This window comes from Aspergillus karnatakaensis (assembly GCF_047715665.1).
Source record: "Aspergillus karnatakaensis strain CBS 102800 unplaced genomic scaffold BJY04scaffold_46, whole genome shotgun sequence".
In the NCBI taxonomy this organism is placed as follows: domain Eukaryota; kingdom Fungi; phylum Ascomycota; class Eurotiomycetes; order Eurotiales; family Aspergillaceae; genus Aspergillus; species Aspergillus karnatakaensis.
In genome coordinates, this window is record NW_027395758.1 from 42,235 (window position 1) to 62,449 (window position 20,215).

Here is a 20,215-nt window from a genome sequence, read left to right on the forward strand (position 1 = left end):
CACGCCGTCACGGTAAGGGTTGCATTGTGCCCTCTGCCCGAAGGCCTTTCTCTGGGTTAGTACTCTTTACCCCAGGGGGTTCGTTCTCTTTATATGTTGAACGTACCGTTCTCTTTTTCCAACCTCATCTCTCCTTGCCCTCTTACTTCTTGGTTTTGGGATCTATGCATTTACTTTCTTTTAGTCTTTCGTTCAATCGCTAATCCAGTCTCTCTTTTTCAGCTCTAGCCTTCCGAAAGGCTTCAACTCCGTTGGCTTGCCGTCTTATCCAGTACTCAGATTATTGTCTGTCTACTGGCCATTCTCTAATACTTGCCCAACTAATTCCACTCTTTAATCGTTATCTAATATCTCGACGACTGTCACTCTCTTACTTCCGTCGTTTCCTGAAAGACACTGTGCTCTTCAGGCCCACTCTTTAATATCTTGTTCGACACTTTCACCAGTTCGACATCATGGCTTACCACAAACGCCCTACCTCGAGCTATCAGCCTTGCGATACGTTCTTCGTTGAGTCATACGACGACTTCCCTGTTCCCCGGATGGACCCCAAGGAGCACGCGAAATTGATTGCTCGGGAGCGTCAGTATGCCATCGCCGACGAACTGTCAAGAATGGCGAGTGAGGAATTTCGTGAGGACATTCTGGCCCACATGCTCGATATGGATGTTTGTATACCCGGCTTCTCTGTAGCTCGTCCTGGTCATAGCTAATCAAGACGTGGTGGCATAGTCCTCTACCCTTCCTGACGTTGAATCTATCGATATCCAGACCGAAATTCAGTGGTTCATGCGCCCTTACCTCCTCGATTTCCTTATTGAGGCTCACACTGCCTTTCAATTACTACCCTCCACTCTGTTCTTGACCGTCAACCTTCTCGACAGGTACTGCTCCAAACGTGTGGTCTATAAAAGGCACTATCAACTAGTCGGCTGTGCGGCCCTTTTGATTGCGGCCAAGTATGGCGACAAGAAGGATCGTGTACCAACAATCAGGGAACTCAAGTCAATGTGCTGCTCCCTATACGATGACGATATGTTTATCCAAATGGAATGGCACGTCCTGCAGACTCTTGGCTGGACAATTGGCCACCCAACTGTCGACAGCTTCCTTCAAATGGCGCTCCTGGATACTCCTTATGATCCAGAAGTTGAGCACCTTGCGCTGTACATTTCGGAGATTTCGCTATTTCACCGCGAGTTCGTGTCCAAGCCCTCTTCTGATCTCGCTCGGGCATCCCTTGCCCTGGCACGGTGCATCCTTAACCGTCCTCAGCCTCGTCACACGGAATGGGCTGCGCAATATGACTCAATGACTCTGGTTGGGCTGTCGCAACAGCTTCATCAGCCATCCCAGGTGCTCGCGAGGAAATACTCGTCGTCTCACTACTCTCGGGTCTCGAAGATCCTTGAGCAGTTCCTTGCTCGTCAAGCTTCTATCGCCAGCTATTCCCCACCCAGCCCTCCCTCCGACGTTATCCCTACCGAATCCAAGCCATACGAAGGAGAGATTGGGCTTGCCACTCCCCAGAAGGCACCTCATCCCTCGAACATGCCCCACGGTTATATCACCCCGCCGATTACCCCAGAAAACGAAGGCTTTGCAAACGGCAGTAATGCCGGCTACGTTAAAGCAGTTCCTGGTCCCAACACATGTTCACCGTCGCCAACACCATCCCCTGGTGTGCAATACTTGAACCCTTACCACCAGGAGCCAGCCTATGTTTCGCAACAACAATACCTCCAGCCTCAAATGAGCTTCACCACTGGCTACTAGGCTCGGGACCTTTTCAGACCTTGAAAGGTTTTCATGATGCATCCCGTGCCATAATTCTACAGATCTGGTCTTTCTATTCCCATGGAAGCTTTGGAGTGGCATCTCCGACTGTCATATGCGGACAGAATCGGAAATCTTTATTCATTTTTCTTTTTTGTTATTTGCAAAAAATTGCATACCCCTCTCCTTGTGTTGTGACATATCATACCTTGGGTGTACCAAGTTGCATCTATCTGCCATTTGATTCCTGACATCTAGCATTGCAAGCGCGAGCATCTCGAATTCAGATTGCATCTAACTGCCTGAAGTTTATCTGTTATTCCCTTTCGAAGCCGACGGGGTCATTTGTGGGTCTGCTTGCGTCTCTGGGATGAAGCTGACACCCGACCCCTAATTTTTCTCTTCCTTTTTTCCTTCTGTCCTATTCCCCCCTCATACACGCACCCACACATACGCATCATACACCGATCTTAATGTGACTTCGCCTTATCACCACCCCTTGTGTCTACGTGTACTCATCAAGCATGAGTCCTGTTTGTTCTTGGTGGATGGAAGGAGGTTCCGTCAAAAAAAAGCATCAAAACCCTAATGTCTCACAAAATGAGCCACAAAAAAAATCTTCATTCACACCCCACGACCATGCCCGCGGAAGAAACCCAAAAGGAGGGCGAGGGGAGACGCTAAACTGAGAGTTGAAAACAGATGGCGGTTGGGCCTACGGACGATATAGCTTCGATCCATTGAAAAGACGAATCAATTCCTCCTTTTCACTTGCTTCCTACAACTACTCGTAGTTGCTGTAGATTTTTGCTTGTAGCATACACCGTAGTTCCCAGTCCCCATAGAAGCGTGCTAGACAGGAGTTCAGAGATCAAAGTTCTCATTCTTCATGCAATGCACCTCCAGTTCCAACCTGTGCTCGCTCCAATCTCAGTGGTAGGCAGCTAGCACCCCAATATATATATTGACAGGTCGGTCAGCAAGTACATGACTCGTCAAACAACACTGCCAACTCAGAAATACTTGTACGTGCATAAACCCAACCACTCAATGGAAGACACCGGATAAGACACATACAACGTCTCTGCTCATCTGCACGTACGTCATGATGCAGGTGAGACGGTGAGCTTTGTCCCCTCATGCCTTTCTACCGGTACCTAACTATGAGGAGTCGGAATGCAGGTGCATTCAGTTCAGGGAAGGAACAACCCCGATACTGTGTACCTGACTCGAGGGAAGGAGAGACCCAAATCCTGAGTTTGAGGAAGGTGCGCGTAGCAATCCGGCTGCTAATTATCTCACAAGGAAGGAGCGCTTTAGGTGTACCTACCTAGCGAGGAAAGAGCAATTGTCTGCAGGACTAAGGCGGTGACGCTGTTGATTGCGGAGCGGAGATTCTCCGGGGTAAGCTCGTTCGACAAGGTGTCGATATTCAATGCAGGTGGCTTTTACTGGTTAATTGGTTGGTGGTGAGTTTGTCAGTGTCTCCTCCGTACAGCTCTTTGCTCACCGTATTTTGGCCGGAGCCTGAGTCCAAGCCTAAGACTTAAGGGGAGAGCGAGAGTTACCCCGAGCCTGAGAGTGAGCAAAGTACAACAGCTGATAATGTTAATTTATTTGGATCTTGCACTTGAAGATGTAGAGTGAATCAGGACTAAGGATGTCTTTCTTCATTGGGTAACCCGAAATTATATTGTGACTTGAAAGCGTCTTGGGTGGGTAAGTTGGTAAAGCACTATAGTAGTAGTAGTAGCAATAGTCTGTTATGGTACAGTATCTGTAGGTAAATGCCTGAAGGATCATGGTGATCTGAGCCTGTTCTCGTTCTCTTTGTCGCTGCCATCTCATCTTATCTCGAGGATCTGATCTCGAGGTCGTAATCGTGTCGTGCGTTGTGTGGGTTGTCGATCATATGATCAAATCTGATCCATAAAACGCATTGACGCGACTAGATGGGTTGTGCAGTGCAAGGGAAGCGAGTGTGGGACAGAGGCGTGAAATGAGATGGGCGTAAGCCGGAGATAAGAGAGGCATGAAGGAAATTCTTTCAGACAGACGCGGGACAGCGGTGCCGAAGACGTATCCTTTCTTCCTTCCATCTCTCTTCCACTCCCTTTCTGCCTTGTGAATAAGGTGACCAGACGTATCAGCGAATAAAGGAGTGACATGACATGGAAATGAACTTGAGAGCTAACAAGCCCGGAAAAAAAAGAGACAACCACCCACGCTAAAACGCTAGAGACGAGAAAGCAAGAGTCGCGAAAAAGCAAAAGCAAACTATAATATACAAAGTTGGGGAAAGGGAGAGTCGCTAACCTGGGGACGGGTAAGCGAGTAAGCAAGGGATTCCCCAGGAAGGGACTGTGTTCGGATTGGGGAACACGTGTGCTTTGGCGAAAGGGTGAAAGACAAGATTAGAAGCGAAAGGAAAGCAAAAGAAAAGAAAAACAAAACAAAGAGAAATAATGGTACAATGCACTGCAATGCAGTCCATAATAATAATTGTACAGGGGGTGGAAGAAATGAGAAGGAGAAGAGGTGGATTCGAAGCCAAATCCGGGGTCTTGATGGTGGACACTGGCAGTGGGCAGGTCATCGAGCAAGGAATGCGTCAGGGGCGAGGAAGAGCGAAATGTTGCGGTGACCACGATGGCAGGTCTCGAACGCGAGAATGGCAGTGGATAGCGAACCCAAGCAGACTACTGCTTTAGTCGACTTGGTAGTGTCGATCGTCGCCTCACTTTTTTGCAATCAAGCCGCGCGGATAGGGCGAGTAATAATGCATCTCTCTCTCACTCTCAGCTGAGAGAGATAGCTGCCAGCAGCTTCAAGAATAATGACGAAATGAAGAAGAAAAACAAAAGAAAATCATCAAGAGACAACAACGAGAGGTAGAAACATCTACTTCCACCGTTGTCTATCCCAGTCGGAGGGCCTCGTCTCGTCGTATATTTGACCGCCGTGATTATGAACGACGACTGGGGGTTGTGATTTGCGCGGACCGGCGTTATTGGACCCTGGAGGTGCAGCACACGCTGTTAGTGACCTCTCTTCGAGCGTAATGCGCAATCTACTCCGTAGACATGCAGTGCATCATACCTCGCATATTGGGGACAACCACCACCTGGTCACCGCTGCTGCTGGTGCTGTCGCTGCTGGACAGGGTGGAATTTGACTCGTTCACTTTGTGAGGCATGTTGAAGTAGGTTTGTAAGGAGATGTTGAGTCGATACTCGGGAGGAATGGGTGGGTGATATATAGTTGAGGAGGCGTAAGAGCAGTCGGTATATATATAGAAGATTGACAGGTCGTGGCGGAGCAAGGCTCGAGGAAGTCAAGCTGATTCGAAGGCAGACAGGGAGGCTCAATAAACAAGAAGGCGGATCTTGTGAGATTGCCTTGAAGAGAACAAAGATAATGAGGTTGTGTTTGATGATGGCAGAGTATGATGAAGATAGAGAGAACCCCGGAGGAGGATGGGCAGAGACCCTTTTGTATGCTACGAGGAAGCAAGGAAGAGAGGAACAGGTCAAGCTGAACGAAAGAGGAATAGATTATAGTCAATAATGATGATTCAAACCAGATGAGGGAATGGAGCAGCAAACTAAATTAGCAGCAGCAGCTCTCGATTGGAAGAAGAGATCGGTCACCTTAGTCTGACTACTCGAGTATACCAGATCCGGCTGGCTGGATGACCCCGGACGGAGTCTCACTCTGCTGTGCATAACCTCCTTGGACCTCCATGAACGCTCATCGCCAGAAATGGCATGGTCGACTACGTAGCGCCATTCCAGGGGATATTCAGGGAGCCCTTCCCAGCCGGCGAAAGATGAGGCGGCAAACCGGATCGGTTGGATGACGGTCTCGTCTTGCCTTGTCTCGTCTCGGTCCAGATCAGAATGCCACAGGAGCCTCGAATTCCATTGTAAAGATCGCACAGTCTCGCCACCGTGGGACTTCAATCTGGGACGATATGAGGCTGATTCTTGTCTCTTTGCTGACTTAGGACTACCGGTCATGTCTTGCTCGGACTTATGTGGCGCATCGAGGCTTTGGCATCTGTCTTCTGAGCTCAATTTCACCCCTAGGCACAGGTGTACAGTAAGTCCAAGTATTGTAATAACGCTCTAGGACACTGTGGCCCCTGCCCCATTCGCTAGCACCGGTAATAATAGCTGTATTTAACGACCCGTTACCAGGCTGGTCACTTGACCAGTCACGCCTGTCCTATCTATAAGGAGCGAAGCGCCATCCCCGAATTAGACTGGCGCAGGTTCAGCCGTAGCATGACTAAAGCTAGTCTAACCTGATCAAGCGATCCGTCAACAATGGCATACCGCCAGGATAACTCGGCTTCTTCGTGAGTGGTGCCATCAATCCGGAGCTCTGATGACGAGGCTGGGAAAGGAAAGGCGTTAATTCGGGAGAATCAGGCTGGGAGAAAAAGCAATAGGAGAAGATTACGCCTCGCTGCTGCTCAATAACACGGGAAATGTCGGAGCATGGTGCTCCTGCTGTCTGGACTCCTTAAGTACGTATAACTCAGAGAGCATCGTGCCTGACGTAGACCAGCCTCCTTGCGGAAGGAGATATGCCCTCCGTCCAAAGTGCGAGCTATGCCTTGAAATTTGGAAGTTTCACTGGAGTAATGATATTCATTCTTCTCCATTTAGAGTATACAGTCGGCCTTTGGAGTGGTGTTCCACTTGCTTATCCTCCTCAACGCTTGGACCTCAGTGTGCTGATTTGGCTATCTCGACTCCTGCAGACCCTCAGTAGGGAAAGGCATGCGGAGTGTCTCCGACTTCTAAACTTTTGCAAGCCATCATCAGACAGCTCCTTCGGTCGCTTGGAATGTCCCCGTGCGGCGTGCGTTAATGGCGGCTGCTCCTAAGACATCCAACTCCTGGCTCCTCGGGCACTTCCTCACCGCTTCAGACTTAAGCTGGCATCCGAGATGCACGGACACAGCGTGGAGTACTCCATACGTACATAGTACGTGGATGCCCGGATATGCAGGTTAGCCGGTGGCAATCATTGATTCTAGATCTATGATCTCCACAGATAGACCAAAATAACAACGGGGTGGTAGCTGCTGTTTCAGGAACACCCGTCGAGGAATATGTCGGTGAGCCTTGGGTGAACTGAATATCCTCAACGTCCAGACAGGTTATGACGCCCACTCTTGGAACCCAAATCTGACTTGGGAAATAAGGCCACTATTGGATTCGTTGAAATCTCTGTACTCTGTACATTAGTCGATGCGGTATGTGGTGCATCGACCGATTATCTTTGATCCTAGGTTTCGCAAGTTCGCCTCGTAGCCTTGTTGAATTGTCCACGCCCTCAAGTGTGCACTGCGTCATCATCTGTGTTACAGGACAGCGTGAAAGGCAACTGCTGCCCAAACGCCCAAAATGACTTTGGTGCTACACACACGCCCCTTGCTATACCTTAGTTCTTTCCTCTCTTCATCCGCTCTTCCCATCCGTTCATGCTGCGTCGAATACCCAGAGTCCTTCTCGCCGTTGCCCCTGACTGTACCATTGACATTGTCGCTGTGTGATACGTGGTCGCTGGACGCATAGCCCCTACCTTGCCTGCGCAGGTTCTAGCCTCGCTCGCCTCGGACTCCTTGCAAACACCGTTATTGTCAGCTACGCCCGTGTTCGCCTGACTGTCGCGCGAGTCCGTCTTTTCGCTCGTTTTTGAAGAAGCGGCCAACCAGGTGTACCGGTTGGGATCCGAAGGCTCGAGAGCTGGGCGAGGCGGCTGGAAACGTTGCGCTGGAGGTCGGTGCCCGGTATACTGGGCCGGAATGGCATCTCTAGGCCCTGAATTCAATGTCGAGGCGTTCCTAGAGAGATGGTCCATGGCCAGTGCCCGACTTTGTGACTGCTGCACTTGCCGCACTCGTGGCTCGTTGGGGTGCTGCTTTGACGAAGGCTGACCGAAGAAAGACGAAATACTTTTCTGGGTAGCAAGCTGATGGTGGGTAGATACTCCAGTACTCAGTTTTCGTTTTCTGTCCAAGTCTGCATCGACCGGCTGCTCCTGCTTCATAGACGTCGTTGCAATATACTCGCGGGCTGATGAAAATGCCACCGACATGGTGGTGGGCACAGTGAAGTTTGAGCCGCTCATAGTATATGTCGATGATACACTTATACTAGCCGCGGTGGCCGAATACTGCTCGTCGAACCGCTGCCGTTTGCTAGGAGGCCCATCGCCGGCTGCGCCGGAGCCATTCCATCGAAAAACTGCGTCGGGTGTATCTTCACCATCCTCAGTCCATTGATCATCGTACACGGAAGGAAGAGAGCCGATTCCTTCCGCCATGGCTTCGAGAGACGGACGTTCCCGTTGGAGTATGTCTGCAATGCTGAAAACAACCTTTTCGTCCAACCGAGGGCCAAGGGTACGTAGCCGGGTGTTGATCAGGTCCGGTGTGAGAAATGGAGTGACATTGGTCACTTCATTGTTTCGAGCTTGTCGAAGCGGATAGCTTAGGTATAAAAGCCCCTGTGCTCTAGTCATGGCCACGTAAAGCAATCGTCGTTCCTCGTCAGAGTCCTCTGCTCGCGAGTGGGGAATGATGCCTTCATATGCTGCCGGAACAAAAACAACAGGCCACTCGAGACCCTTCGCCGCGTGAATTGTAGAGATGGTGACTTTCTCTGATGCCTGCTCGTCGCCCTCGGCGCCATCCTGAGAGAGAACCTCAGTCGACAAAGCGACATTTGCGAGGAATTGGGACAGAGCCTCCTCGCCAGGGTGAGTCTTATGCTGCTCCAGGCCTTCGATCTCAGGTAGGCTCTCATTCTGCTCAATCTCCTTCTCCGAAGCGGTCGTGTCCTCCGCTTGAGCTAAGAGCTCCTCTACGTTGGCCCATTTGTTCTCATCGTTCGCCCCGTAGTTCGCCGTGAGAAACTCGCGAAATGAGAGTCTTTTGATCAATATCTCCAAGAGTTTCCGAGGAGCTGTTCTATCATTGCACCCCCTAAGCTTCTCCTTGGAGTACTCAATCAAACCAACCAGAGTGCAAAGGCCTTGACTGGCAGATTTCGATAGCGCCTTCTCCGTCGATCTGCGACCTTGGGCTACATCTTTAATGTACTCCCAGAAGGAATTTTTGTTTTTCTGTGCACCGCTCAACAACAATCTTATTGTTTCGTCCCCTATTTTCCTTGACGGAACATTGATGATTCGTAAGAGCGCTTCCGTGTTGTCAGGATGGCTGATGACTCGGAGGTAATCCACTAGTAATTTGATCTCAATTCGGTCAAAGAACCTAAGGCCTCCGACCATGCGATAAGGAATACCGTTCTTCCCCATTGCAGATTCGATTTGTCGCGAGAGTGATGCTGATCTGAGTAGAATAGCAAAGTCCGAGAAGTTTAAAAGCTTGCCTGTTAGGCCTATACATCTCTTAATTTCGAGCACTATCCACTGCGCTTCGGCGTCGGCAGATGGCAGTTTGCGCAGAACAGGCAGCGTACCGAAACTATGCGTTGGCTGTAGTGTTTTGGATGGCCGTGATGTATCTTGCTCGATAACATCCTGGGCGGACTTCAGAATTGAGCCCGACGATCGATAATTGTCCTCCAGAAGCACAATCTCTGTGTTACTGTATAGTCGTTGCATCCGTGAAAGATTTTTAATTTCAGCAGAACGAAACCCGTATATACTCTGGTCTGGGTCGCCAACAACCGTGATCCGTCTGTTTCGGGATGCGAAAAGGTTCATCAACTCATACTGGATTTGATTCGTGTCTTGGAATTCGTCCACCAGAACCATTTGAACATTGGAGACGCACTCAGGCTGTCGCCGAAGTAACTCCGCACATCGCAACAGTAGGTCGTCGTAGTCCAGGAGATCTGATGTGGCCAGCTCCTTCTCATATTCCCTGTACACCTGAACAAATTCCCGATGCTCTAGAAACTTGCTTTCTTTATTTTGCTTCGCTTCCGCGTCGTCCGGTGATATGCCGTGTGCTTTTTGATGAGAGATCCGAGATCTCGCCGTGTTGGGTTGGATTCCGAGCTGCAACCGCTTCACGATTCTCTGTAACCAGCTCATCAGCAACTCGTCAAAGACTCCAACCTGATTGAGTACTAACCCTTATAATTGCCAAAGAATCTCCCGAGTCAGCAATCCCGAACTTGGACGAGACCCCTATAAAATGCCCGTATGTCGCAAGGTACCTTCGACAAATTGAGTGAAACGTCCCCAAGACTAGTCTCGACTGAATCTGGTCTCCCACAAGCTTAGCAAGCCGCTCTCTCATTTCACGACTGGCCTTGATGGTGAAAGTGCAGCAAATGACATCTTTTGGTCGGTATCCATGGTGAGAGAGGAGATACGCGACGCGTGAAGTCAACGTTTTGGTCTTTCCAGAGCCTGGAGGAGCGAGTACTTGGAGGATGGGCGCCGGAGAAGTGACCGCGGCTCTCTGTGCGGTATTGAGGCCATCTAGTATCAGGTCAACTGACGCCATGAGAACTTTTTGGACGCGTTGCGCGCAACATCGACAGCATGTTCCTATGATCTTTTTGCGGGGAAAACGCGCCTCATCGCGAAGTCACGTGATTATCGTTCTCAAATTCGATCGAGTAAGCAAAGTGAAGCAAAACTAGACTCGTGAGGCTATTGTGAGGTAAGCTGTTGATAACCTAGGCTTGATAGCAGCCCTTGACTTTAAGAGATCAGCGACGTATTTCACTTCGCCGTCTGGTGGTGGCAGTTGTTCGTCGATTGATTGATAAGTGGTCGAAGGCTAGAATTTAGCCAGGGTCAGATGCATGGACCACTTGCTGCCATTTTTAAATCTCTCGAACACCCCCCGCGCTTTCTCGGAAACAACTAGATCTAGTCCCTTTACCCATTATGGGCTGGGTTGGAGCTGTCGCAGTCATTGCGGCTACATGTTTTCTACTTTATCGACACCCTCCATCCAAGTGGTTCCTCGAATCAGCAGCCGCCGATCAAACCTGCGCCGAGCCCATCCCCGAACAGAAAGCAATTCCTAACGCTACGGAAGACGAAAAGACCATCCCAAATGCGAAAATCGGGTCGCAAGAGGTGATAAACCCAGAAGAATCTGTGGAGGATTTACAAACGACCCCGAAAGTATCTGCGTTGAATGTTACAGGCGCCACGATCCGGGATGTCCCCTCTTTCCAGCTCAGTACCGACAGCACAGATCAGAGTGTTCCAAAGGAGAAACAGCGAGAGAAACGACAGATACTGAGCGCAGTGTCCAAATTACCTCCGGCTCTTCTCGCACCCACAGATACTATGACCAAACCCGAGCCGAGATCTATACCACAGCCGCCCGCTGCCAACAGCGCATCCCCTATGCCTCCTCCACCTCCACCCTCGCGATTACAACCACCGACGGTACAGAAACTTTCTCGACCACAGTCGCAGCAGACTCTATCTCCACTACCCGGCCGTTACCCTCCGCAACTGGGTGGTAGACCAAACAGTAACAACACACTCAGCCTGCCCCCATCGGCCGCAGCCACTCTCCGTGTACCGCCAGGCAGCCGGCCCACGAGTAATTCGTTAGCACCAACAACGGTCACACTCAACCCCGCTAAGAAGGCATCACAGAGAGCAGTCCTCGAACCGGGGTACTCGCCCCTAGATTGGGCGGCACTTACCTCTAATCCGAACCACAAGCTTCGCGGCGCGAATCTACCCCCCTCGCTGATCAGAGTGACACCCTCTATGTTGAAATCTCAGCACGGACGAAAAGGCACAGATGCATGGACGTCCTATCAGGGGAAAGTCTACAATATATCCCCATACCTCCCGTTCCACCCGGGCGGAAAGGGAGAACTGCTCCGCGGCGCTGGTAAGGACTCGGGGAGATTATTTCTCGAGGTTCATCCATGGGTCAATTGGGATGCCATTATGAGCGAGTGCCTGGTCGGAATCCTTGTTTCCGAGAATGAAGCTATTTCTGACAATAAGCTCGATGAAATGGACTGAGAGAAGGTTTCTTGTATACGATTTTGTACATAGATGAGCCGTGCTGCAAGTGTACTTTCAGAGACTAGATACCCAAGTTATGATACCAATAGACGGTATAAACCTTGTGCATCGTTGTAACATGTTGCGAGGTAGTGGACTCAAAGACGGCGTCAACTCACCCACCTACTTATAAATATTGATAATGTATCGCTCAATGATACGGATACAAGCTGTGCACAACGCATGCAAATCCATCAACATTTCATTAGTGACTATATTTTCATGACGGAACCCACGCATATAAACAAGATGCATCCAGCGATCTAGATGTGATCTAGCCAGTATATACACATTCACACAGGCGACAGTAGAATGAACAAGATCCAAAATCAACAGATCACGCCCATTTTCCGAGTAACGCCATCAAAAGGGCGCCGAGACATAAAAGACCAAATGCTGCGAGGACAATTTTGATCGGGGCTTTGCGCATTGATGTGCTGAACATGAACTCGTGGGCCATGAGCTCAACCAGGGCAGTGTATATAAGGATTCCTGCAGAGATTGAGTCGAATACTCCATTGACAACAAGGGTTGTGTAGCCCTCTGGAGGGTATGACTTGCGGACACCGAGGCCAATGGCAATGGCGATTGGAGTTGATACGCCGTATCCGAGACCGAGGAAGTATGGAGTCCATCGCTTAGAGCGGGGCCAGGGAATGGTTGCCAATCGGGATCCGAGACCCAGACCCTCAAATGTTTGGTGGAAAACAAGAACGATGTAGAGAGTTGTGAACTCAGATCCGGACACGGCGAGCGTCAAGCCGATGAACACAGAGTGGAAGATAATGCCAAATTCCAGAATGAAGATGGAGGTGAGTTGAGCCATGTATTCTTCGAGAGAAGAGCCTTTCTCAGCTAGCTCAAGGTCATGGTGTTCACGAGAGTGACCAAGGTGATCTTCGCCTGGAATATGGCTCTTCACGTCTCCCGCTGGTACGTCGGCGTTCTTGATCTCCCCGGAGTGGCTATCCTCTTCGGTATCATGAGCGTGGCTCTGGCCGAACCGAGAAAATCGCATAACCATCAACTCGACGAAGAATAAAACCACGATCGTCATGAGAATGATTCCTTCTGCCCAAGAGTAGTCGGTAATAGGACCAGTGAGGCATTCATTTCGAAGAGCTTCTTCCGCAGGGCCGAGCAGATGGATAAAAGCCGTGGCGATGATAACACCAGAACCGAAGTACTTGGCGACGAAGAAGGCCCAGCGGGGAACTCTCCTATTTTGATAACTGCGCGCAAGGACAGGAAACAGGGCGCCAAAGGTGGAGCCGACGAGAATCACAAAGATCGAAGATATCCTCACACCCATGCGACCATCATACTCGTTGCCCGCCTCGCAAGTAGGCAGAGAGCCATCCTGGGCCCGACGAAGTAAAGCATGAATCGGATTCATGTTCGTCGTAAGGATCGGTCGGGGTTTCTGTTGCACGACAGAAAATGGCGCAACAGTCTCGTTCAAGAGGCCCAAAGGGGTCAAAAACCACCAATTTCAGACGTTCCGAGTAAAAACAAAGCCAGTAAGAGAGCGTCAAGTGCCGGACAGGTATGCAGATCAAACCCAAAGCCGCATGGAATAAAAGCCAAGTCCGTTTCAAGGAAGATCTATAAGCTTGGTATGCTTGGTACTCTTGGTTTTTCTTGGGATTTCTTATCCTCCGCTTCTTATAGATTTTATGAAATGCCCCCACGTAGAAAATGGCGAGTCGACGCCGGTAATGTCCGTTCAAGTGGCACCTCTTGATGCTCTAGGAGGGCGCTGGGCCTATCAAGAGCAAAAGACTCTGGCAAGAGCGTGGACTGTGGGATCTAGCGTGAGGACCTTCGTGGTGTGGGATGAAACACAATGACTAGCAGTGAGCGTATCACACCGAGAGCGAGAGGTGATAGAGAGGATGAATGTTGTGGAAGGCACGGCTTGCCCTGTTAGCTAGAAAACTTATGGAAAGAATACTTCGGCAGCATATACTCCGGAGTAGATACAGATTGGAGAGAAGGAGGGGGAGGGAGGAAGCACTGATAGCCGGCTCATGGCGGAAGACGAGGATTTCGGTTAATACAGCATGAGTCGAGGTTACAGTGGGAGTGAGGACCTTGAGGACAGCTCCATCAAGAGATTTTGAGGACCTTGGGAGACCGGTGGGGTGCTAGGGCGGCTTTCTTTTCTACAGCCGTTGATTGGCCGTATAAAGCTACTATCACATGACTTATGCTTTTGATGAATAGCTTACATAATGCTCATGCACGTCATCAATTACACCTCTCAAAGCACCTCAGGGTCCCAACTCCTAAGTGATCAATCTCTAAGCCGTGGCCATGGCCCCAATCCGGCGGTATCTTCGCATCAGCAAGTTCTCTGTGTTGGAGTGCAGAATCTACCTGGAAGATCCCTCCGACACGCGATGGCTCCTCGATAGTCGCGACCCCGTTTTGCCTCGCATCTTCGCCGCTATCCGACCCTTAATTCACCCCAAACTGCGAGAGGAGAACGAGAGACTTGTTGCCCGAAAGAAAGGGAAGCCGGTAAAAGATGTGATAGCGGAAGGTGCAATCCTATATCCTGATCTTCCTCTGCCGTCGCCAGCTAACCAAACATAGAGGACTTTGAAGTCGCATTGTTTCTCCGCGAGTCGCGCACTCGCCATTCGCTTCTGACGCGTCACAAGAATTTCAAAGAACCAGAAAGTAAACGAACGCGGACAGGAATGACTTCGAGAATTGGTGAACAAGCAGACACCGGTATCTTGGTTGAGAGCGATAGTGAGGCAGAGATAAATTTGGCTGCCATCCCACGAGCAGACCCAAAAGCAGATGAAAGTCCTCCAGACCAGCATAAAGAAGAAGCACCAGAGGTAGATGACAAAAAGCTCCGCTTCAAGACGAACTATGATGGCTTCAATATTCACGGCTGGATGTTGTGCTTGCTCGTCACGCGAAAAGGAGACAAAAAGAAGGCAAAAACAGAGGCGGAGGAGGCCTCGGAGCCTAAGCGCCAGGTTCTGATGGAAGAGTGGATATCGACACAGGCGCAAGGAGATGTGGATGAGGAGTAAGTCGCTAAATAAATGTCACGCCGTGCTTGTCGCAATATATCTGTCGCAATATATCTTCGATCAATCTTATTGATGAAGCACGGCCTGCGTGACGTTTGCACACACCCTCTATCGCCATCAACCGCTTTGCCTTGCGACATTCTCCCCTAATTCTGAATCCACCATTACCATTGGTCTAAAGTGACGACTGAACAGCTTTTCAAACGACTGTCAGGCGGTGACTCTTGAAAAGGTCTCATCCTTAACCCAGCTTACTACATACGGAGTATCGCGGATTTACTAGATCGATACGCCGACCCCAAAACGTACCAGATACAACTTCCACGAGCAGCGATCAAGGTAGCACGATATACTATCTTGGGTCAACAGGCTTTAAACCCTGAAGACGGAACGTGCTGCCGACATATGGTCGTGGCGCAGTGAGTGGCCCCACAAGGCGTTACAAACGAGGTGATGTTCGACTTCGAGACACGTGGTGGGGAGAATGGTAGGGATAAGGTAAATCGGACGACGGCTAACGGGAGCTGCAACGAGCACATAAAGGAAAATGGGGGCTTTTTTTCCATGGTCGGAAGAGGACAGCGCCAAAAAGGTTCAGGTTTTAGCGGCAGACCGACATTTGGATACCTGCTGTCATAGGGTAGATGGCTGTGGCTGTCTTGCTCAGGCGTCAGATGAGTATCTTTATAATCCGTCAGTTGGATCGTCCCGCCACAACAGTCTCAAAAGAGCCTGACTCTGAACGCTGAAACTATCCATCATCTCGTCGTTGCAGTGTCACCCAGCCAAGAAATAAAGCAAGCGGAAGGCTGCTATAGAGTAATGTAACCCGAAGTTGAGACCCTCGAACAGGCCTTGGCGAGCTCATGTCCTGATTATACGATTCATGTTTTCAACGTGCCGCTGTGCATCACACTGAACAAGAATCGAAGATGTCTTTGTGTCAGCAAGTTCGGAGTATAGTAGCTATAGCCTGCCACTGTCGCGTGAAACATGCTCGAGTCATGATATTGTAACATCTGCCCTGCTGGAACTCGAGGGGACTGGTTAAGCTTGTGGCTTGAAACGTGAAGACGTGGATTAATATATGCAAGTCATACTGAATATGCGCGCGCCGCTGCAGAGTCACCGACACCCCTACGAAGATCACGCACGCGCGCTGACTGCGGGATGCTCTCAACCATTATTAGTATAGGTTTCAACTCTGAAACTTAGCGCAGGATGGCTCTTTCCAAGTTTCCGTCGTATCTCCGGAATATAGTTGCGCTTATCAACTTCGGCAGGGAGATTAACTTTAACCTAATCTGGCAGCAGGTGTCTGAGTCCCCGAGATTCTGACCCAAGATCTCGTTACCTAGGTATCATCATTCTTTGCCGAACAGAACGTCATTATGAAAGCGCCTCCGGATACCAATGGCATCACATATTACAGCCGAGAAATTGACCAGAATGCTTTGCGAAGTGTAAGGAAACGGACCTCGTTGATGCCTACGGAGTAAGCTACCGACAAGGACCCATCAAGCCGCGTGGATCCGGATGATGCAGCCAATTCATCAGGGTTACCATCACTGTCGCAATGTCGAAGCTGTCATTGGTGCGCGTAATGATCATTTTAACATCATCCATGGATGTGAGTCAGAAATTAAAGATGTGTGGTGGTAAACTATTCCTCATCATCACCGAGATTGATGAACCCACTCTCACAAGAGATAGCCCGGCTCGGCTATGCACCTGCCCTGCTCAGCGACATCATTCCAAGACTGCACCTGAGACATTGTTTCCTTAGTGCGAAGTGGACATGAATCCCCGGAGTCAAGGCTGCGACTCTGCGAGTCTGCGAGCGTTGAGGATTCGCAACGGCCGCGAAGGGTCCGCATGCTAAGGAGCCGTGAACCATGGGTACACCATCTTCTAAGAAGAAATCACGGCTAATCGGCGAATTGCTAAGAATATTATTAGTACTCCGTATACGGAAGCCGTTGCTCGACGGGTCGCGGAGCTCAAAACGAAGCGAAGGGCCGAAGGCCGACCTGCCCTGTGGCTTGTTGAAAACTCGTCAAAAGACTGTGAGACTTGTGAGTTCCACACCATAAAACCGGCCTTTAGCATGTTGACCACCATGGCCCGACATCCCGAAATCTTGTAAGTCGTGACAGCTGACTCTCAAGCTGCCAACCCTATCCTTGCGTGAGTTTCCGATTTATCACGAAGCCATCTCAGCGATCTGTCAGCCTGATACACTGACTGGTAGATGCATCATTAAGCGATTAGCAATGACAATGATTAATTATCGCCCTGCAGGGAATAATAATCCCTGCGAAAAGAAAGCCAACCTCGCAGATAGCCAAGCTGCTAAAGGATTTAGGTAGACCCTCCCGAATCAGGGGAGAATTCCTGCGATCCAGTGATCGTTTGTCTTTCTCTCCAGCCCACCAACGGCGCGGAAAGAAACCCCAATTGCGGGTCGTTCATTTCATTTACCTTCTCTAGGACCGCTGTCTCCCCACTTGGGCCGTGCCATCATTGCCATGTGTTTTGTTCGCCACAGCGCTAGCTCAGTTTGAGAATTTGGAGATCCGTGTGATCTGGTGAGTGGTCCTCAGGATTATTGACGAAGCTGCACCGTCATCCAGAGGCGGAATCATGATACGCTGAAATGTACCCCGATGCTCAAGCTTGCAGTTCGTCTCTGTCGCCAGCGGTGATCATAATTTTTAAGTGACTGTGCGGAAAGCATGGACGTCGTAATTAAACAGAAACCTGCAGGTGCAACAGTGCAGCAGCCTCCACTATTGCGCATCTTTTGGAGATTTCTCCAGTTTGCTTCTCGACATATCGCCCGCTGTGCCGCCGCTCTTTTCCCCGGCTGCTCTCCTCTGCAGATGATCGACTCGGGCCCGTGCGACAGCCATTGGGATCTTGGGAACAAGCAACAGGGGATGGGAGAACTCGCGAGTCGCAAGTTGCATCAGTCCACCTTCGTCAAGATTCACTTCCAGCGGTGCAATCGATTGGATGGAAGCGCAAGTCTCCAAGTCATCTCCGGACGCAGTCTGGTATACCCAGGTGTAGATTATGCAGTCTTCTTATCTTTCTGCTCAACTAGAGAGAATAAGGCGCTAGGTCCGCCTCAAGCGAAGCGAGTTATTCCGACCGCTGGTATTGCAGTATTCGCCAAATTATCGTGATAAGTCCAGCAATGGAAGCAGGACCTGACAGCCGCCAACCGTCTAACTGGTCCGGTTGCAGTTACCTCGTGGCAGTCGTTATGTCCACCTGCGTTGTGATGATAAGAGGAGTCAAGAATGAGTAGGGAAGAAGATCTCCAGAAACAGCCACCAGCAGTGACACTGATCAATCATCAATCACTGGCAGTCGGGCAATAAAATGGAAGTGTGAGTGGACGAGATCTGGCAAATTTTGATAATCCTGCCAATCAAATGTCAAAAAATGACAGGTAAACGGCAACCCGTCGAAAATCGTTCGCATCGTTGTCTCAGGTTGCCTGCTGCTCAGCCTGCTCTACCCAAAAACGGGCCTAAGTTTTAACAAAGCAGGATCGGGAGGCTCCCCCGCCAACCCGCCATATCATTTCAATACTAGTACTACTCACTCCTGGCATGAAAAGTGACAGACAAGCTGCACCCTTGTCAAACTAGCTGAGTGTCTTGAACACGAACAGCACTAAGTTCTATGATCACCTGCAAGGAAATGGAATCTCTCGTTGGTGGTTTCGTGATTGCCCGGATACGGGGGTCTCTGATCGGACCCCTGGAGCAACTCGGCAATGCATTAATATTGGTTGGGATACGTGATCACAGTCGTGTTTTTTCTTACGCCGTGCGACACTGCAACTCTCTGATGGATGAAACGACCTGTCAAAATCCGGCAGGTTCCCCTGACACAACCCCTGACCAAGGCTGCAAGGGCGGACCTTGCCATCCGCCATCTTCAAGGGCCCGAGATTTGAGAGAGATCAGCAACAAGACTTGCCTGTGCCGGTAGCAATGAGGCTTTTGACTCTGGAGGATGTGGTGGCTTGGAAAATGACCCGGCATTCTGGCAGACTGGCAGAGGCTAAGATCTCCGCTGTTGTGCTGATGATTCATAGTTTCGGGTCCGACGCTCAGGCAGTCAGCACGACCCAGACTGGAGATTGGTTGGCATGTCCTTGGTGAGCCCGCTTCCTTTGTCTCTCCTGGTCGCTGCTGTCACCTGTAGGCTGTGCCGCATCCTATTCCTGGCCCCCAGGATCTACGAACCAGCACGTGTCGGTAAGAATGCACAATCTGAACCAAGAGTCCCGGCTGCCCAGCGTGGAACACGGACCTGTCCAGCTGATGTCCCTTAATCTGGATTCCATAATTATCCTTGGACAAAGAGGCCGGGAATCAATCGTAATCATTACGAGGCGGACAGAGAAACGGTCCTCTTGGTCCACCGCTATGGCTGCTTCGTGCTAGCAGGGCCAGGCAGAAGCTGAAAGAAGCACCCGGAGAATCGGGTAAGTCATCAATAATAATAATCCCAAGTGGGCCGACGAACTCCTCAACGATTTTGTTTTTCTTGCCTTATATTATTATTACTATCCGTACTCCGATGAGTTTGGAAATCGATTATGAAACCTGGGACCTTTTCTGGATCTCGGAGATGATCAGCTCTAGCACTGTGTGGGACGTTCAAACGCTTGGAAAAGGGGGAGGCAAAAAACTCAGAAATCTACGCAGGAACCGGGAGTCCCCTTTGGCGGTGAAGCTCCAGCTGAGCGGGAGACGTTCCAGAAAATTTCCCTGGAATTTCCTCTTCGAGACAGGCCATATGGCAGCCCACCGGCCCAAGGCGGACTAGTGTCAGAGACCGCGCAGTCTGACGTCGTTCGTCTCCCTCCGTCCGGCTGTGGGAGTGGGGCTCATCTTTCTGGAATGGAACAAGGATGCCCTTAATAATACTCTCCATTATTAACCACTGGTTTTATTTTGGTTTTTGATCTCAACTATTTCATTTTATTTTTTTTGGGGGGGGGGGGTCATTCCCGTTCGGAGATATATCAAGAAATCTTTTTTTTTTTTTTTTCGGTTCTTGCTCAAATAACCAAAATCATCTGGTTCGGATCAGAGGCACGGTATATTAAGCGCGACAGCCTTCCATGTCTTTTGCGATTTATCTCTTCAACTCTCATCAAGCTTGACAACAACTCCACGCTACTACTATACAACGTCCTACACTACCACCACCTATTCCCTCGAGTCAATCACCAACACTCTACGCTATTACACTCTATCACACCAACAACCTTTAAGCAATCATCAATTGTCAACATGCCTTCCGTCGGTGGTACTCAGTTCCCT

At 50.0% G+C, this 20,215-nt stretch overlaps 6 protein-coding genes across 6 annotated transcripts; 4 read left to right on the plus strand and 2 right to left on the minus strand.

Moving 5' to 3' along the window:
* Nucleotides 1-275: 275 nt before the first annotated feature.
* BJY04DRAFT_111993 (G1/S-specific cyclin) lies at nucleotides 276-2,038 on the plus strand. The gene is made up of 2 exons (XM_073708163.1): nucleotides 276-668; nucleotides 733-2,038. The coding sequence occupies exons 1-2, from the start codon at nucleotides 456-458 to the stop codon at nucleotides 1,774-1,776; spliced, it is 1,257 nt and encodes a 418-aa protein (XP_073568190.1). The 5' UTR covers nucleotides 276-455; the 3' UTR covers nucleotides 1,777-2,038.
* Nucleotides 2,039-4,677: 2,639 nt separating this feature from the next.
* On the minus strand, nucleotides 4,678-4,972 carry BJY04DRAFT_221105 (uncharacterized protein; the record flags this gene model as incomplete). Its single annotated transcript, XM_073717024.1, has 2 exons — nucleotides 4,678-4,793; nucleotides 4,876-4,972. 2 exons carry the CDS (start codon nucleotides 4,970-4,972, stop codon nucleotides 4,678-4,680), a joined length of 213 nt encoding a protein of 70 aa, XP_073568191.1.
* A 5,449-nt stretch (nucleotides 4,973-10,421) lies between these two features.
* BJY04DRAFT_195872 (cytochrome b5-like heme/steroid binding domain-containing protein) lies at nucleotides 10,422-11,846 on the plus strand. The gene has a single exon (XM_073712277.1). It carries the CDS (start codon nucleotides 10,663-10,665, stop codon nucleotides 11,770-11,772), a length of 1,110 nt encoding a protein of 369 aa, XP_073568192.1. The 5' UTR covers nucleotides 10,422-10,662; the 3' UTR covers nucleotides 11,773-11,846.
* A 161-nt stretch (nucleotides 11,847-12,007) lies between these two features.
* Nucleotides 12,008-13,660, minus strand: zrfB (low-affinity Zn(2+) transporter ZRT2). The gene has a single exon (XM_073712278.1). The coding sequence runs from the start codon at nucleotides 13,208-13,210 to the stop codon at nucleotides 12,152-12,154; it is 1,059 nt and encodes a 352-aa protein (XP_073568193.1). The 5' UTR covers nucleotides 13,211-13,660; the 3' UTR covers nucleotides 12,008-12,151.
* Nucleotides 13,661-13,947: 287 nt separating this feature from the next.
* Nucleotides 13,948-15,048, plus strand: BJY04DRAFT_112089 (uncharacterized protein). The gene is made up of 2 exons (XM_073708164.1): nucleotides 13,948-14,359; nucleotides 14,413-15,048. Exons 1-2 carry the CDS (start codon nucleotides 14,131-14,133, stop codon nucleotides 14,865-14,867), a joined length of 684 nt encoding a protein of 227 aa, XP_073568194.1. The 5' UTR covers nucleotides 13,948-14,130; the 3' UTR covers nucleotides 14,868-15,048.
* Nucleotides 15,049-17,315: 2,267 nt separating this feature from the next.
* Nucleotides 17,316-18,138, plus strand: BJY04DRAFT_112092 (uncharacterized protein). The gene has a single exon (XM_073708165.1). The coding sequence runs from the start codon at nucleotides 17,603-17,605 to the stop codon at nucleotides 18,053-18,055; it is 453 nt and encodes a 150-aa protein (XP_073568195.1). The 5' UTR covers nucleotides 17,316-17,602; the 3' UTR covers nucleotides 18,056-18,138.
* The last annotated feature ends 2,077 nt before the right edge of the window (nucleotides 18,139-20,215 follow it).

Coding starts and splice junctions, on each gene's coding strand:
- BJY04DRAFT_111993 (XM_073708163.1), top strand. CDS start 456: ATGGCTTACCACAAACGCCCTACCTCGAGCTATCAGCCTTGCGATACG. Junction 669..732: donor CCCACATGCTCGATATGGAT/GTTTGTATACCC, acceptor GTGGTGGCATAG/TCCTCTACCCTTCCTGACGT.
- BJY04DRAFT_195872 (XM_073712277.1), top strand. CDS start 10,663: ATGGGCTGGGTTGGAGCTGTCGCAGTCATTGCGGCTACATGTTTTCTA.
- zrfB (XM_073712278.1), bottom strand. CDS start 13,210: ATGAATCCGATTCATGCTTTACTTCGTCGGGCCCAGGATGGCTCTCTG.
- BJY04DRAFT_112089 (XM_073708164.1), top strand. CDS start 14,131: ATGGCCCCAATCCGGCGGTATCTTCGCATCAGCAAGTTCTCTGTGTTG. Junction 14,360..14,412: donor AAAAGATGTGATAGCGGAAG/GTGCAATCCTAT, acceptor AACCAAACATAG/AGGACTTTGAAGTCGCATTG.
- BJY04DRAFT_112092 (XM_073708165.1), top strand. CDS start 17,603: ATGGACGTCGTAATTAAACAGAAACCTGCAGGTGCAACAGTGCAGCAG.